Below are 15,115 nucleotides of genomic sequence, written 5' to 3' on the forward strand. Positions count from 1 at the left end.
AAATCAGTCTGAAGAACTGACCCAAAGGAGGCCCGAGACAAAAAGGTCAGTGCAGGAATGGAAAAGGAAGTTTAAAATGTTAGCAACCGGGAGATCCAGTAGGCCTTGGCGAACCAAGCACAATTGTTTGGCAAAGTGGTTGCCAAGTCTACGATTGGTCTCACCAATGTGCAGGAACCCACATCGGGAACACCAGATGCAGTAGATGAGTTTAGAGGAGGTGCACAAGGACACTGTTTCACCTGAAAACATTGCTTTAGACTTTACTTTAGACTTTAGAGATACAGTGTGGAAACAGGCACTTTGGCCCACCAAGTCCACGCCGATCATCGATCACCCTGTACACTTGATCAATCTGACACAGTAGGGACAATTTACAGAAGCCAATTAACCTGTAAACCTGCGCGTCTTTGGAATGTGGGAAGAAACCGGAGCACCCGGACAAAACCCACGGGGTCACATGGAGAATGTATAAACTCCGCACATACAGCACCCGAGGTCAAAATCGAACCCGGGGCTCTGGCGTTGTAAGACAGCAACTCTGCCACTGCCACTGCTGGGGTCTCGGGATGGAGTTGAGGGAGGATGAATAAGGACAGGTTGCAGGGCAAAGTACCTGTGGAGGGGGTGGTTTGGGTTGGAAGAGATGAGTGAACCAAGAAGTTGCAGAGGAAACTCTACTGTAATGTCTTCCTTAAGACCTTGTTGTTGTGACTACTATCGTCGGTGTAAACTCGCAACTGCAGTGCCTTTATGTTACTTTGCAAGTTCCTCGAACATTTTGTTGCGTTTTGATGAAAGAAAATGTATTGGCATCAAGGAAACAAGTTCCACTTCGTTGCCCCCAAGCGCTTTATTTACATTTGGAAAGGAGCAATGTTTGAGCAAGTGGAAGGCGGGCCTTTCGGTGAGCAGTGAGGTGGCTCTCCAATAGTAAGCCTGAGGCTTGGGTGGGTGGTGCCGTATGTCCAACCCCCCAGGCACCAGGTTGCTGCTGGTAAACACACACTCCCGATTGACGGCTCGGCAACTTTTACAGGGCCGGGACCCAGACTCGGAGGTGCAGAGGCAGATCATGGCTTCAGCGACCTCGGCGTCAGCCGGCAGCCGTGCGGTGGCCACAGCCGGCCGTCTCCTCTCGTCCAAACGAGCCGCGCCGTGCGGTCCGGGACTCCGCCGGCTCAGCGCGGTGCAAGCGGGCCGGAGCTGCAAACTGCGCGGCGCTCCCTTGCAAGACGTGGACCGCTCGGCGCCGCTGGTCGCTCACCACCAGATCGCCCGCTCCCTGGTCTACAAAGACGTCAGGATGTTCCTGAACGAGATTGGCGCCGACCCCCGGGAAGCCCGCTACTGGCTCACCCAGTTCCAGAACGCCAGCACCAGGCTCTTCGCCGTGGTGGAAGTAAGTTCACGGACCCCCCTTTACATTCAATCCAATGCCAGTTACTTTCACTCTTATGCCTTCAGTTGCAAAGTAGTGCAGTTGGGAAAAAAACGGTCAAATTGGCTTCACGGTTTGCAGCTATGGACAGCTGGTCTGCAAAGATCTAGCCCCCAAAATGGCTTGGAGGGTGACCGTGTGGCCAAAATAATCACCGCATTTCGTTTGAAATGTTTATATACACGGAGGCAGGAGGAACTGCAAGTGCTGGAAACTTGATCAAAACATCACTTGTTGCAAGCGCTCGGCTGGTCGCGCAGCATCTGCGGAGGGAATGGACAGGGGGATGTTTTGAGGTCATTTCAGTCTGGCGAAGGGTTCTGACCAGAAGCATTGTCCATTCCCCACCACAGATGCTGCCTGACCCGCTGAGTTACTCCAGCACTTGGTGTTTTGATTATGCATTTGTGCATATGCTCATGCATTTGTGTCAAAACACAAAGTGTTGGAGTAACTCAGCGGGTCAGTATGTGTGTGTATATATATATACACATATATATACACACTGACCCGCTGAGCATATATATATATATATATATATTCACTGACCCGCTGAGCATATATATATATATATATATATTAGGCATGTATTATTTGATCGCACTGTCCCCAATTTACTTTTTAATCCTGCATTGACGTGCAGCCGAGCCGGCTTTGAGCGGGGCTGGGGAAAGGGGAGACTGGGTGGTTGCAGAAGTCGACAGCGCTTGTAAATCTTACAACGTTTGTGTTAAACGAGCAGAGTTTCTCCCCACTGTTGCCCCGCGGATGGGGGAGGGTGGGTGTTGGTAGGGTGTGGATGGGACGGTAAAAAATTAACATGGGTGAGATTTGGTGGATTATTGTAGAATTACCGGAAGTTGTGTATGTGTGGGTGGGTGGGTGTAACATGTTTTTTGACTTCCTTCGGGGGGGGGGGGGGGGGGGGGTGCGACCTTTCCTGCCGTATCCCCCGTCTCCGTGTCTGTCTGCGCTGAGGCTGATCGCGGAGCTGGCGGCCTCCAACTGCGACCGACCTCGAGGCTGCGGAGGCAGAGCCAGGATTTACCAACGCGAGCCTGGCCGACTTCGGGGCTGTGGTTACGGTGCGACCCGACTTTGGAGCCTTGGAGGTTCGGCCGCGGACGACATCATCGGGAGCTCGAGTTCTGTTTTCCGGAGCTCCCGCAACTACAGCTGCGTCCGCTGGACTGGAGGACGGCAGCTTCGGCCGCCCCGGGCCGCGGAGTTTGAACCGGCCCGTTTGCGGAGCTCGGATTCAGCCGCGGGACTTGCCTACCATCACCCGGCGGGGTCACAACATCGGAGGCTTGGATTGCCTCAGCGCAGAGGGCGAGCAAGGAGGGAAGAGATAATGACTTTGGGACTTTAAACTGTGTTGAGTGTTTGTTATTTATTCTATGTTATGACTGCAGGCTAAACCATTTCGTTGCACTGAAAAGTGCAATGACAATAAATTGAATCAAATCAAATCAAATTAAAATCAAATTGCAGTTCATCTGCTGCACAGACAAGTTGGTGCCTGTGTCATGAACTTCCCACTATTCGGTTCCATTGCTGGGAGTAAAGTGAGTCAGACGGGAAGCTTTCTGAACCGCCCGCATCGAGATACCTATTTCTAGTTTGTGGTTGTGAATAATTTAAGTTTGACAGTGACAGATTTTGCATTAGTGGGACAAAATCAACCTGCTATGGTCGATCAGTTTATTGAGTAAAGGTGCCCCAGTCTATTGGTTATTCTTGGAAACACAGTGTTGTGGTAAAGAGGCGTATGGTAATCTTGCATTCATCGTTCTGGGGGTTTAGCAGTCAGGGAATCCTGTTTCAGCTTTCTAGGACTTTGATTAGACCACATTTGGAGTGTGTTGTGCAGTTTTGGTCATCCCATTACAGGAAGGATGTGGAGAGGGTGCAGGCTAGGTTTACCAGAGTGCTGCCTGGATTAGAGGGTATTAGATACAAGGAGAGGTAGGACAAACTTAGATTGCTTTCTATAGAGCGTTGGAAGTTGAAGGGGACACCTGATAACAGTATATTACATTCTAAGAATAGATGAGGTAGACGGTCAGAACGTTTTTTCACAATCAATGTCACAGATTGGAGGATATAGCTTTAAGGTGGAATGGGAAGTCTAAACGAGATGGACAGGGCAAGTGTTTATTTTCACAGAGTAGTGGGTGCCTGGAATAATTTGCCAGGGTTGATGGTGGAGGCAGGTAAGGGAGTGACATTTAAGAGGTTTTTAGGTTGGCACAGGGATATGGAGCTCGTGCAGGTAGAGATTAGTCTAACTTCTTAATCACGTTCAGCTCAGACACTGGGGTCTAGGGTCTTTTTTTGTGATCACACCACCAAATATTTCCTGGTGAAGTCATGTAAATTAGAATGGGCACTCCCGTGTGTGTTCCATGTTAGCATACCTGTCCTGTAATTTTCCATTTGTGTGATCCCCATTTCAGTCCGTAAATTGTCTGATGTAAATTGAAACTGAAAGCACCAATCTATCTGTGACTGTTATGGAAAAAGTTTTATAATATGTAGGAACATCTCTTGATAGTTACTCACATTTTAAATTTTTACTGCCAACAATGGGAGTTCAGAATGGTCAAATTTAGGACTAACTACAATTTGTTCATTACAAAGTCTCCTACAACCAACAGGGAAGTTGCTCTGTAGCATCCAGCAACTAACTAACTATCTACAAATGTGGCATTCATTCTGAGGTAAGGAGTCTTCTGACTTGGACTTTCCTTTGAGCGATATACTTACTGGCTCAGATTTCCCAAGGCAGTCATCCCTGAGATATGTGACATTCTGCAGGAAGACCAGCAGGGTCTCCTGCATCATGGACCATGGTGAACAAGGTCACATTGAATCTCAACTTCCTCACCAGTGGCTCAGTTGTCAGTTTTCCCAATTTGCTGATCACAACATCATCAATACATTGCAATCATGAAGAAATTATATAATCTATCTAGAACTGCGTGATACAGTGATAATTACACTGAGGATGTTGCAAGTCACAGTATCGAGAGGAGCCCAAGCGCTACTCTCCATCCTTCAATTGTTATCTCCAGTAAATCGCATGGAATTCAGAATCCTTTTCATCCAACTGCACCAATTATAATGCAAGATTGAGTTAATCCTTGCTCCACCTACTTAAGTAGCTTGTCACAATGTTCTGCATTTCTTGATATCTGGCTCCTTCCTTAAGGAACTCGGCATAAGATGCATTTTCACTCTGGAGATATACACAATGCTGTGCAAACCACTCTCACAGAACTAGTAAGGATATCACATTTCTTCCTGCACCGCGGGGACTCAAAACACATGGAGGTGGCTACCAGAACCACCTCCTGCCAGCCTTTCCTGATGGGTCTCCTTTCCAGCATATGTATATGTATATATATATATATGGAAGTCTGACTGACTATTATCATCTCAAGTGACAGATCATTTTCACTCTTGCAGCCAACTCCAGAAGGTGTTTTGATGAAATATTTTGGAGTTTCTGCACTGTCATGCATTTCATTTCAGTTCTGGTTCTGCAAAGGGAGCACAAACTCAGATTCACTCCTGTTGAGCCAAATACGACCTGTCACTGAATGTAGTATACAATTTACTTAACATATCAGACAGTAATTTAAGAACGAAAGCCTTAAAAGCAACTGGTATACAATGACACAGTTTGCAGTATGTTTGATGTGCCTAAGATAATACATATTCTTTAGAATATTACAAGAAAATATATACATATCTAACGGTGAGATATAAATATGACTTTATTAACATTATCCCCAAACCAAAATAATTTTATCTTTCCCCTTCATCAAAGCAAAAGATGTTGGCATATTTTTTACCAGCTATACTCTCATCATTGTTTTCCATTCCTTGCGCTAATACAGACATTTCTAGTGTCAGGGAACAAGACCCAGAGAAGAAATTGGACCCTGTTTAACGCAATGAAGGGATATGGGCAGGCTAGTACAGGCCCTTCCCAGGGGATTTCTTAGACAGCTGGCAAGTCCTGCCCCAGCTTTGTCACTGCCAAAGAATTGTTCCGTGTCTCTCAATGTCTCAATATTCAGAACACTAAATAATATGAAAGCTCCCATAAGTATAATCATCATTCAGGTGAATAAACTCTCAGATTCTATACAGGGTCCAAGCTCTCTAAGGGATTAGAGAACACATTTCCCAGCAGAAAATGTCAGAGAGTTGAGCTGTTGGGAAACAGTTAACAGAACACAGCCAATAAATTGGGGACTATTGTATCTGGACAAGATTGCCAAACATAGACTGATAAATGTTAACTTCCCAGCAACATCTGGTAATTTTGCTTTGCAGGCTCATCGTTTGAGTCATACAGCACAGAAACAGGACTCTCAACCCAACTTGGTTCACTCTGACCAAGTTGCACCATCTAGGCTAGTCTCACTTGCCGACATTTGGTCAATATCCATCGAAATATTTTCTATCCATGCTCCACGTGTCTTATAAATGTTGAAGATAGACACAAAGCGCTGAAGTATCTCAGCAGATCAGGCAGCATCTCCGGAGAAAAAAGTGGGTGACGTTTAGGGTGGGAGCCCTTCTTCAAAATGAAAGTAGACGAGGGAACCGGAGGTAGGAAAAATAAAAGGAGGTAGCAGATTGTCTGATAAATGTTGTTATTGTACCTGCTGTAACTATCTCCTCTGGCATGACAGCTGTCCATATACCCAAATTTGCCTTTCAGGTTCTTATTAAATCTTTTCCCTCTCACCTTAACCTTCCATCCTCTGATTCTTGATTCCCTTCCCCAGGTTAAAGGCTGTGCATTCACCATATCAACTCCCCTCATGATTTTATACACCTCTATAAGATCACTCCTTGCCTGTTGTGCACCAAGGAATAAAGTTTGGGTGAGGACATCCGCATGATAGAACCATACAAAGGCACTGCACCAGCGAGGTGGCAAGGAAGGAATGGATTCACATCAAGCGTTGAAATTTCAGGCAGGGATTCACAAAGCAGATTCTAAGCAAATCTGACCAATAACCTATAGTTGCACAGAATACTGCATGCTGATTGTTCACCAAGAAGTCCTTGGAACGCATGCTGAGTCTAACCCCGCAGAAGAACATGGCAATTTGAAAGCAGTTTGTTTTGTTTTGTAATGGCTCATGGATTTGCTGTAGGGCGGCACAGTGGCACAGCTGGTAGAGCTGCTGCCTCACAGCATCAGAGACACCCATTCGGTCATGACCTGTCTGTGTGGAATTTGTACGTTCTTCCTGTGACAGCATGGGTTTCCTCATGGTGCTCTGGTTTCTTCGCACATTCCAAAGACGTGCGGATTTGGAGGTTAAATGGCTTCTGTAAAATTGCCCCTGGAGTGAAGAAAGTGGATGAGAAGGTGGGATAATGTAGAACTAGTGTGAACGGGTCAGTGTGGATCCAATGGGGTGAAGGGGGTTGTTTCCATGCTGTATCTCTAAACTAAACTTACTACAATAGAGCAGGACTTCTGCCCCGTCAGTCGGTGCTAGCTCCCAGCTGAGCAAGTTCCTCATATTAGCAATGTTACAAAATTTTGAGATTTTAAAAATCAAGTCTGTAATTTATCCCATCAGATAAAGCATAAAAATAAGTTTAATCTGACACCTAATTCACTTTCATATCTCAAGTATTTAAAAAGTTATGGCCATTTTCATACTGGGAAATGAGCATCTTGTTCCCTATTGATTTTCTATGGACATAACAAAAAAGCTGTGATCGTGAACAGTCAAAAGCCCATAACTTTCTTAAAAATTAAGAGAACTGAATGAAATTTTCAGTTATCATAGATTGAAGCATTCTGAAACAAATATAAAATAATCTTACTTGGATGACCTGAAATTAAAGCATATAATTAGTTAGTTACCTAATTGTAGCTAATTTCAGACTTCAATTACTAGATCTAAACATCTATCCATTTCTTAATAAATGATTAACATTTTTAAATAGCCTAAATGTCCAAATAATATTCACAAATAATTCACAATAAAACATGATTTTTAAATCTCATTTACATTAATTTATAGGCCAAATCGAAGGAATTTAGTGTTTAATTGCTGTAAATAAATGCCCATTTAAATCAGCTTTCCAGTGGGTCCCTGTGGAACGCGCTGGTTTAGAACGTTCACATTGCGGTAGATTTGTGCCCCAAATGCCGAGAAAAATACTGCGGGATATAATGGGCCCAAATTGAGCTACTCGCAATATTAAACTTAGTATAAAGGGATCTTTAGAAGCCCTTTTTAATGTAAAAATATACAACCTAACTTCTGCCATTTGCTTTATGAGACCCTGCGGTTGCTGGCGGTCGCGGGTTTAGAGATTGATTTTTAAACTACTATAACTATTATTCAAGGCCTTTAAACCTAATAATAGCTTTTGCGACGGGGTCTTCCAGCGATTTTTCGTTAATAATTAACTAGGCTGAACATTTTCGATTGGAACAGCTTAGAGAAAATCGGGTTTTAAACCCGCCCCCTCTAAACGGCGCCAAAATCGCGCACACCCTCAGCAGCAGATCTTCAACGACGCTTCAGGTAGGCTTTGCAACATACCTACTCATATGTCTGCACCTTATCCTCTCTCACCTTTTCGTCAACTCCCCGTTTATTTCACTATTTACCTAAACTAAGGGTGATTTACAGAGGCCAATTAATCTACCAGTATGTCTTTGGGATGTGGGAGGAAAACAGAGCTTCCAAAGGAAGCCCATATGATCCCTGAGAGAATGTGGAAACTCCTCATAAGCAGCAGCCAAGGGCAGGATTGAGCCTGGGAGCCAATAGCCGGGAGCTGTGAGACAGTGGCACAAACTGTACTAAACTGCCAGCAAACTTGATAATGGAACTTGCCAGAAAACGCCAAACTCTTTTCACCTACAAGGAAATGTTAAATCCAATCTGACACCTTTATTCAGATAGAAAAGTAAAATTAGCATGGTATTTAGTGAATAGATTTTCCGTAGCAGCTCAGCAAGGTCGAGGTGCAAAGTCTTAGTTTGTATAATCCGTGTTCAAAGGTGTTTTAATGTTTGATCACAACTGGGGGGTATAGAGAATTGAACTAAAAACTGATCACAATTGAACACTGTGCAGATTCAGCAAAGGAAATAAACACATTGGTAACTAGCAATGTTATCCCAGTTAGTCATAATTGCTTACTTTCTGATGCAGATTGCAGATTAAAACATAAACATTTGGGAAGAGTTTGTAAAGAGAGCCAATGGGCTTGCGAGGAGCGAAGGTGGAAGGGGAATGGAACTGGTGCACTTGCTCTGTTGAGAGCTTGTATGGACCCGATGGGCTGAATATCCTCTGTTATTACAACATAGACATAAACTTAATCTACAGATCTGGGCAGTAACAACGGTGGCAATAGCCAGACCACGGCCGTGAAATTTATTCCTGGAAAGAATGTCTGCCACATATCCTTCACGTGGTCTTCACATAAATAGAAAACTGAGCCAAACGTACATTTCAGAAGGTCGTTATTTGGATAGATACTCGAGAACAACGAACTTGGGGGCAAAGTAGCAAAGTATGTCCACAATTAAAAGTAATAGAATTTTCAGAATGCTTTATGTTTTACAAGGACATGAAGGAAAAAACAGTTGCCTATCTTTAATCTTCATTTAAAAATTCCTAAAACACTGATATATCTAATGAAAAGAATTGCTGTGCTGGCAATTTCAATTCCAGAAATTAGTTTCAATTGTTGCACTGATTAATCTATGCTTTAGCATAAATGCTGACAAAAGGAGTAGTAGAAATAAGAACAGAAGCTACATTTGATGAGTTACTATTTTGGCCTTTTCCCAATCTGAATTTTTCTCATAATGTGTTGTATAACTGGCTTGAAGATTAACCTCCAGTTTTAGTTTAACTGCATTAAGCGTCATGGACTTGGCATAGATTGTGATTCAACCGCCAACTATGTTTCTCTGATCAAAAGAGGCATGAGAGCAGAAAAAGTCCCTCCATATAAAGGATGACGCCACATAGTTGCTCGGTGAGGGCTCACAGTGGCACATCTGGTAGAGCAGCTGCCTCTCAATGAGAGATCCAGGTTCGGGCCTGACCTCGGTGCTGTCTGTGTGGAGTTTGCATGTTCTCCCAATGACCACGTGGCTTTTATCTGGGTGCTCTGATTTGCTCCACAACCCAAAGACTTGCTGATTTGTAGGTTAATTGGCTTTTTTAAATTGCCCTCAGTGTGTAAGGAGTGGATGAGAAAGCGGGATAACATAGAACCAGTGTGAATCTGTGATCGATGGTCAGCGTGGGCTCAGTGCCCGAAGGGTCTGTTTCCGTGCTATATTTTAAAATTAATCAAGTAAAGCACTGGAGTGTCAATCGTGCTATTACACTCACATCTTGGGGTCAGAGATTGTGTGGATTCAAGTCCCACTCTAGCTACTGAGCAAGAGTCTAATGCAGTATGGAGATGGTGCTACGCAGTCAGAAACACCATTCTTTGGTTGTCATTAAAACAAGGTCCTGCCTTCCCTCTCAGTTGAACATAGAATATCTCACAACTATTTGTAGTCAGAGTGTTTTATTGTTATACAGTGCCCTCCATAATGTTTGGGACAAAGACCCATCATTTATTTATTTGCCTCTGTACTCCACAATTTGAGATTTGTAATAGAAAAAAATCACATGTGGTTAAAGTGCACATTGTCAAATTTTATTAAAGGCCATTTTTATACATTTTGGTTTCACCATGTAAAGATTACAGCTCCCCCCATTTCAGGGCACCATAATGTTTGGGACACATGGCTTCACAGGTGTTTGTAATTGCTCGGGTGTGTTTAAATGCCTCCTTAATGTAGGTATAAGAGAGCTCTCAGAACCTAGTCTTTCCTCCAGTCTTTCCATCACCTTTGGAAACTTTTATTGCTGTTTATCAAAATGAGGACCAAAGTTGTGTCAATGAAAGTCAGAGAAGCCATTATGAGACTGAGAAACAAGAATAAAACTGTTAGAGACACCAGTCAAACCTTAGGCTTAACAAAATCAATTGTTAGGAACATCATTAAGAAGAAAGAGAGCACTGGTGAGCTTACTAACCGCAAATGGACTGGCAGGCCAAAGAAGACCTCCACAGCTGATGACAGAAAAATTCTCTCTATAATAAAGAAAAATCCCCAAACACCTATCTGACAGATCAGAAACACTCTTCAGGAGTCAGGAGTGGATTTGTCAATGCCCACTGTCCACAGAAGACTCCATGAACAGAAATACAGAGGTTACACTGCAAGATGCAAACCACTGGTCAGATGCAAAAATAGGATGGCAGGTGACAGTTTGCCAAGAAGTACTTAAAAGAGCAACCACAGTTCTGGAAAAAGGTCTAGTGGAAAGATGCGACGAAGATTAACTTATATCGGAGTGATGGCAAGAACAAAGTATGGAGGAGAGAAGGAACTGCCCAAGATCCAAAGTATACCACCTCATTTGTGAAACATGGTGTTGGGGGTGTGATGGCCTGGGCATGTATGGCTGCTGAAGGTACTGGCTCACTTATCTTCATTGATGATACAACTGCTGATATAATGAATTCTGAATTGTATTGACACATCCTATCTGCTCAAGTTCAAATAAATGCCTCAAAACTCAATGGCCGGCAGTTCATTCTACAGCAAGACAATGATCCCAAACATACTGCTAAAGCAACAAAGGAATTTTTCAAAGCTAAAAAATGGTAAATTCTTGAGTGGCCAAGTCAATCACCGGATCTGAACCCAATTGTATGTTTTTATATGCTGAAGAGAACACTGAAGAGTACTAACCGCCAAAACAAGCATAAGCAAAAAATGGTTGTAATATGGTTGAACTTGTATCACCAGAGAAGACACCCAGCAACTGGTGATGTCCATGAATCACAGACTTCAAGCAGTCATTGTATGCAAAGGTTATGCAACAATATACTAAACATAACTACTTTCATTTACATGATATTGCTGTGTCCCAAACATTAAGGTGCCCTGAAATGGGGGAGAATATGTATAAACACTGCTGTAATTTCTACATGGTGAAACAAAAATGTTTAAAAATGGCCTTTAATAAAATCTGACAATGTGCACTTTAACCACATGTGATTCTTTTTCTATTACAAATCTCAAATTGTGGAGTACAGAGGCTAATAAATACATGATGGGTCTTTGTCCCAATCATTATGGAGGGCACTGTATGTCCCGAAACGGAACAATGAAATTCCTACTTGCAGCAGTACAACAGATATAAACATAGTGCTCTGTAAAACCCATAATAAACAACACAAAAGTTCAAAAGAGCAAGGGGGCATTCCTCGTGTCTCTAGTGACATTTATCTCTTACATGACTGTTCAAAAAAATGATTGAATGGTCATTATCTCTGTTTGTGGAAATGTAGTTGCTGCTCTTTCAAGATTATCGTGGTGGCTTGGGGGGGAGGGGGGTGGGGGGGGTACTGAACAGTTGAAGGGTAAAGACTGGAACCCATTATTAAGGCCATGATAACAATGTACTAGTAAAGTTAGAAAAAACAACATTAACATGGTTTTAAGGAAGACAAATAAGGCTTGTGCAATCCTGGAAAACCTATTGAGGGATTCTGGAGAGTAGATAAGAGGGAGCTATTGGATATCTGGGTTTTCTAAAGGAATTTGATAAGATGTGACATGTTAATGATTGTTCCACAGATAAAGGTGCATTCAAGTGTGGATATTAGCATGGATTAGTTAAATTGCTGAAAACAGTGGGTCTTTTTTTGGTCGGCTATTGGAGGGTTTGGATGAAAATCATTGGAGAGCCTTTACATTTACCATCTATATTATCAAGTTAACAGAAGGGACAGAACATAAAGTAACCAGGTTTGCTAATAGTACAAAGTGGGTGAGAAAGCAAGGTTTGAGGTAGACAGAGTTTGCAAAGGAAGATACTGGTTTAATAAAACAGCTGGCTGGCAAATTAAAGATAATGTCAGGAAATTTGATTATTCTTTGCTACAGCTGAAGTGGTATGCTAACTTTGTATTTTGCAAACAAGGGCATTTCATTCCCTTTCAATGCAAACATCTAATGGTTTATCATCTATAGAAAATCCACTTTCTCTTCTTTCTACCAAGTGAATAGTCTGCTATACTGATTTTTGAGGAGATTACATAACAACTCCCAGGTCCCAACCCAGGATTCACATGACTTGTGGTTTTAAAAAAAAACTTAGAGCCAGTGAAAAGAGGAATCTAAATATGCCGTGTGCTAATGGTCTGAAAATAGAACAGCACCAGTGGCTGCCCAAGAACTGATCCGTCATGTCAACTAACCCTATCTTTATGTTCATCAGGTGGATGAAGAGATCTTTTGCTCGAAAGAGATGGTGTCCAGTCTGGCGTTTGGCTTGGCATTCCTGCAACGTATGGACATGAAGCCTGTTGTTGTAATCGGATTATCTAGTCAGTACAGTGAAGAAACGTCACATTCATTTGCGGAAACTAAATCCTTACTACTGAGGAATTGCAAGATCCTGACTGACGCACTGCACAGGAACTCAGCTGTCACCATGCCGTTTTTTAATGGCGGGGCCATGCTCCATGCAAAGAGGCCTTCATTTCCCAATAGGTACAGCTGCATTACTTACGACCTAAAATAACCATGGTTTGTGTGGGCAAATCAACACAAGTTTAAAAGTGTCATTGATTTGGACATAATTATGACTGATTGTGAAGTTCTTAACATTTAACAGAAGCTAAAAAATTGATATAATGCAAGATATATGTACTTGCCACTGGTCTAATTCAGTCACATTGGATAAAGAGAGGCATCAGAGAGTGGTCCCATCCTCTGCATCCCCAGTTCTACTACCAACCACAGTAGGGAAATAATTATTGGCATTTCAATTGATCCAACAAGAGATATTTCCATAGTCACTCCCATTGATTGTAGATGATTTGATTTGTTAGCAGCAGGCAGTGGTGATTTCAGAGCTAATGCATTTCAGTCGCACTGTGTCAAACCTGCAGTTCCTATTTTAAACAGGATTCATCTAGAGTGTTTAATTGTCTTATGTAGTGGTAACAGTACAATTAAATTCTTACTCGCTGCAGCTTAACAGGCCCGACAACGCAATAACACACAGATAATTACGTAGTAATACAATAAATTAATAGCCGTAATACATGGGGAACATAGTAGTGCAAAACTAAAGTCCAACCACACGCATAGTCCACAGAGGATCCAGAACAAGGGGTCACAGTTTAAGGATAAAGGGGAAATCTTTTAGGACCGAGATGAGGAAAACATTTTTCACACAGAGTGGTGAATCTGTGGAATTCTCTCCCGCAGAAGGTAGTTGAGGCCAGTTCATTGGCTATATTTAAGAGGGAGTTAGATGTGGCCCTTGTGGCTAAAGGGATCAGGGGGTATGGAGAGAAGGCAGGTACAGAATACTGAGTTATATGATCAGCCATGATCATATTGAATGGCGGTGCAGGCTCGAAGGGCCTACTCCTGCACCTATTTTCTATGTTTCTATAGTTGCTTCATCATGGTCAACTTCATCATTGTCATGTGTACCAAGGAACAGTGAAAAGCTTTTGTTTGTGTGTTATCCAATCAAATCAGATAATCCTATACATGAGTACGAACAAGCCAAACTCGCATACAACAGGTTGCATGAAGAAAAAGATATCAGAGAACTATGAGTTCTCAGCTGAAGATAGACACAAAATGCTGGAGTAACTCAGTGGGTCAGGCAGCATCTCCGGAGAAAATGAACAAGTGATGTTTCGTGCCAGAACCATTCTTCAAACTGAAAGATAGAGGTGGGCAAGGGGAGGGAGGAAGGGGGGAGGGGGACCTAGAGGCGAGAAAATGCTCTTTACTGAACGTCCAGGGAACCAAGCAATGCTGGTTCACAGCATTGTGCCGCAACAGTTACAGAGCAACACTTACAGAGCGGTGATAGCTACAGAGAAAAAGTCCAATGTCCAATAACATGACCAGGCCCACATCTGCTGCAGGCACAGAATCCCAGTGACCTGGAAGACCACTCTGCTCTGCCCACCTGCCAAGTGAATTGGACCAAAGGTGCACCCAGGCCTCGAGCGAATGCATCATGTGACCTCAGACCCAGACCACCCTGATGGCCCTCGACTGCCCAGTTGTTATAAAAGCTGGTGACGTTGATTTAAATAATTAAAGAAGTAAATTAGACGATCATATTTAAAAACATTAAACTACTGTAAATTATTTAAGAACACAAATGCCCTGGGAAATAAAATTAGATAACTTATCACGTATCACCAGACTCAGGTATAGCTTCTTCCCCTCTGTTAACAGACTTCTGGTACTGTCCTGATTCTGCAACCGCTCATATTACAGACACTGGATTATTTCTCTGGAGCTGTTACGCTTCAGTGCTAAGAACCATATTCTGAACGAGGGGATCTTTCTCTTTGCTCTACTTTCTGCACTTGAGTTTTGGTTAGTGCATTAAAATAAAGTAATACCTGATTTTATGGAATAGAATGCCAACAAAAGTGTTTCAATGTACCTCAATGCACATGACAATAATAAACCTAAATACATACTTGGTGCATTCAGGGTCAGTTGACCTTTGGCACCTTCTGTAATTTCACACTGCAGTGGTTATGTCT

The 15,115-nt window shown here is 42.8% G+C and overlaps 1 protein-coding gene across 3 annotated transcripts in view; it reads left to right on the top strand.

The window, feature by feature from the left end:
* The first annotated feature begins 942 nt into the window (after positions 1–942).
* The window catches only part of nags (N-acetylglutamate synthase), a 44,821-nt gene continuing 30,648 nt past the window's right edge, over positions 943–15,115 (top strand). For all 3 annotated transcript variants that reach the window (XM_033035303.1, XM_033035304.1, XM_033035305.1), the window contains exons 1-2: positions 943–1,402; positions 12,805–13,079. In XM_033035303.1, the coding sequence (XP_032891194.1) occupies positions 965–1,402; positions 12,805–13,079 (713 nt within the window). In that variant the 5' untranslated portion in view covers positions 943–964. The remainder of the gene's footprint in view (positions 1,403–12,804; positions 13,080–15,115) is intronic.

The sequence above is a fragment of the Amblyraja radiata genome, chromosome 16, assembly GCF_010909765.2.
Source record: "Amblyraja radiata isolate CabotCenter1 chromosome 16, sAmbRad1.1.pri, whole genome shotgun sequence".
In the NCBI taxonomy this organism is placed as follows: domain Eukaryota; kingdom Metazoa; phylum Chordata; class Chondrichthyes; order Rajiformes; family Rajidae; genus Amblyraja; species Amblyraja radiata.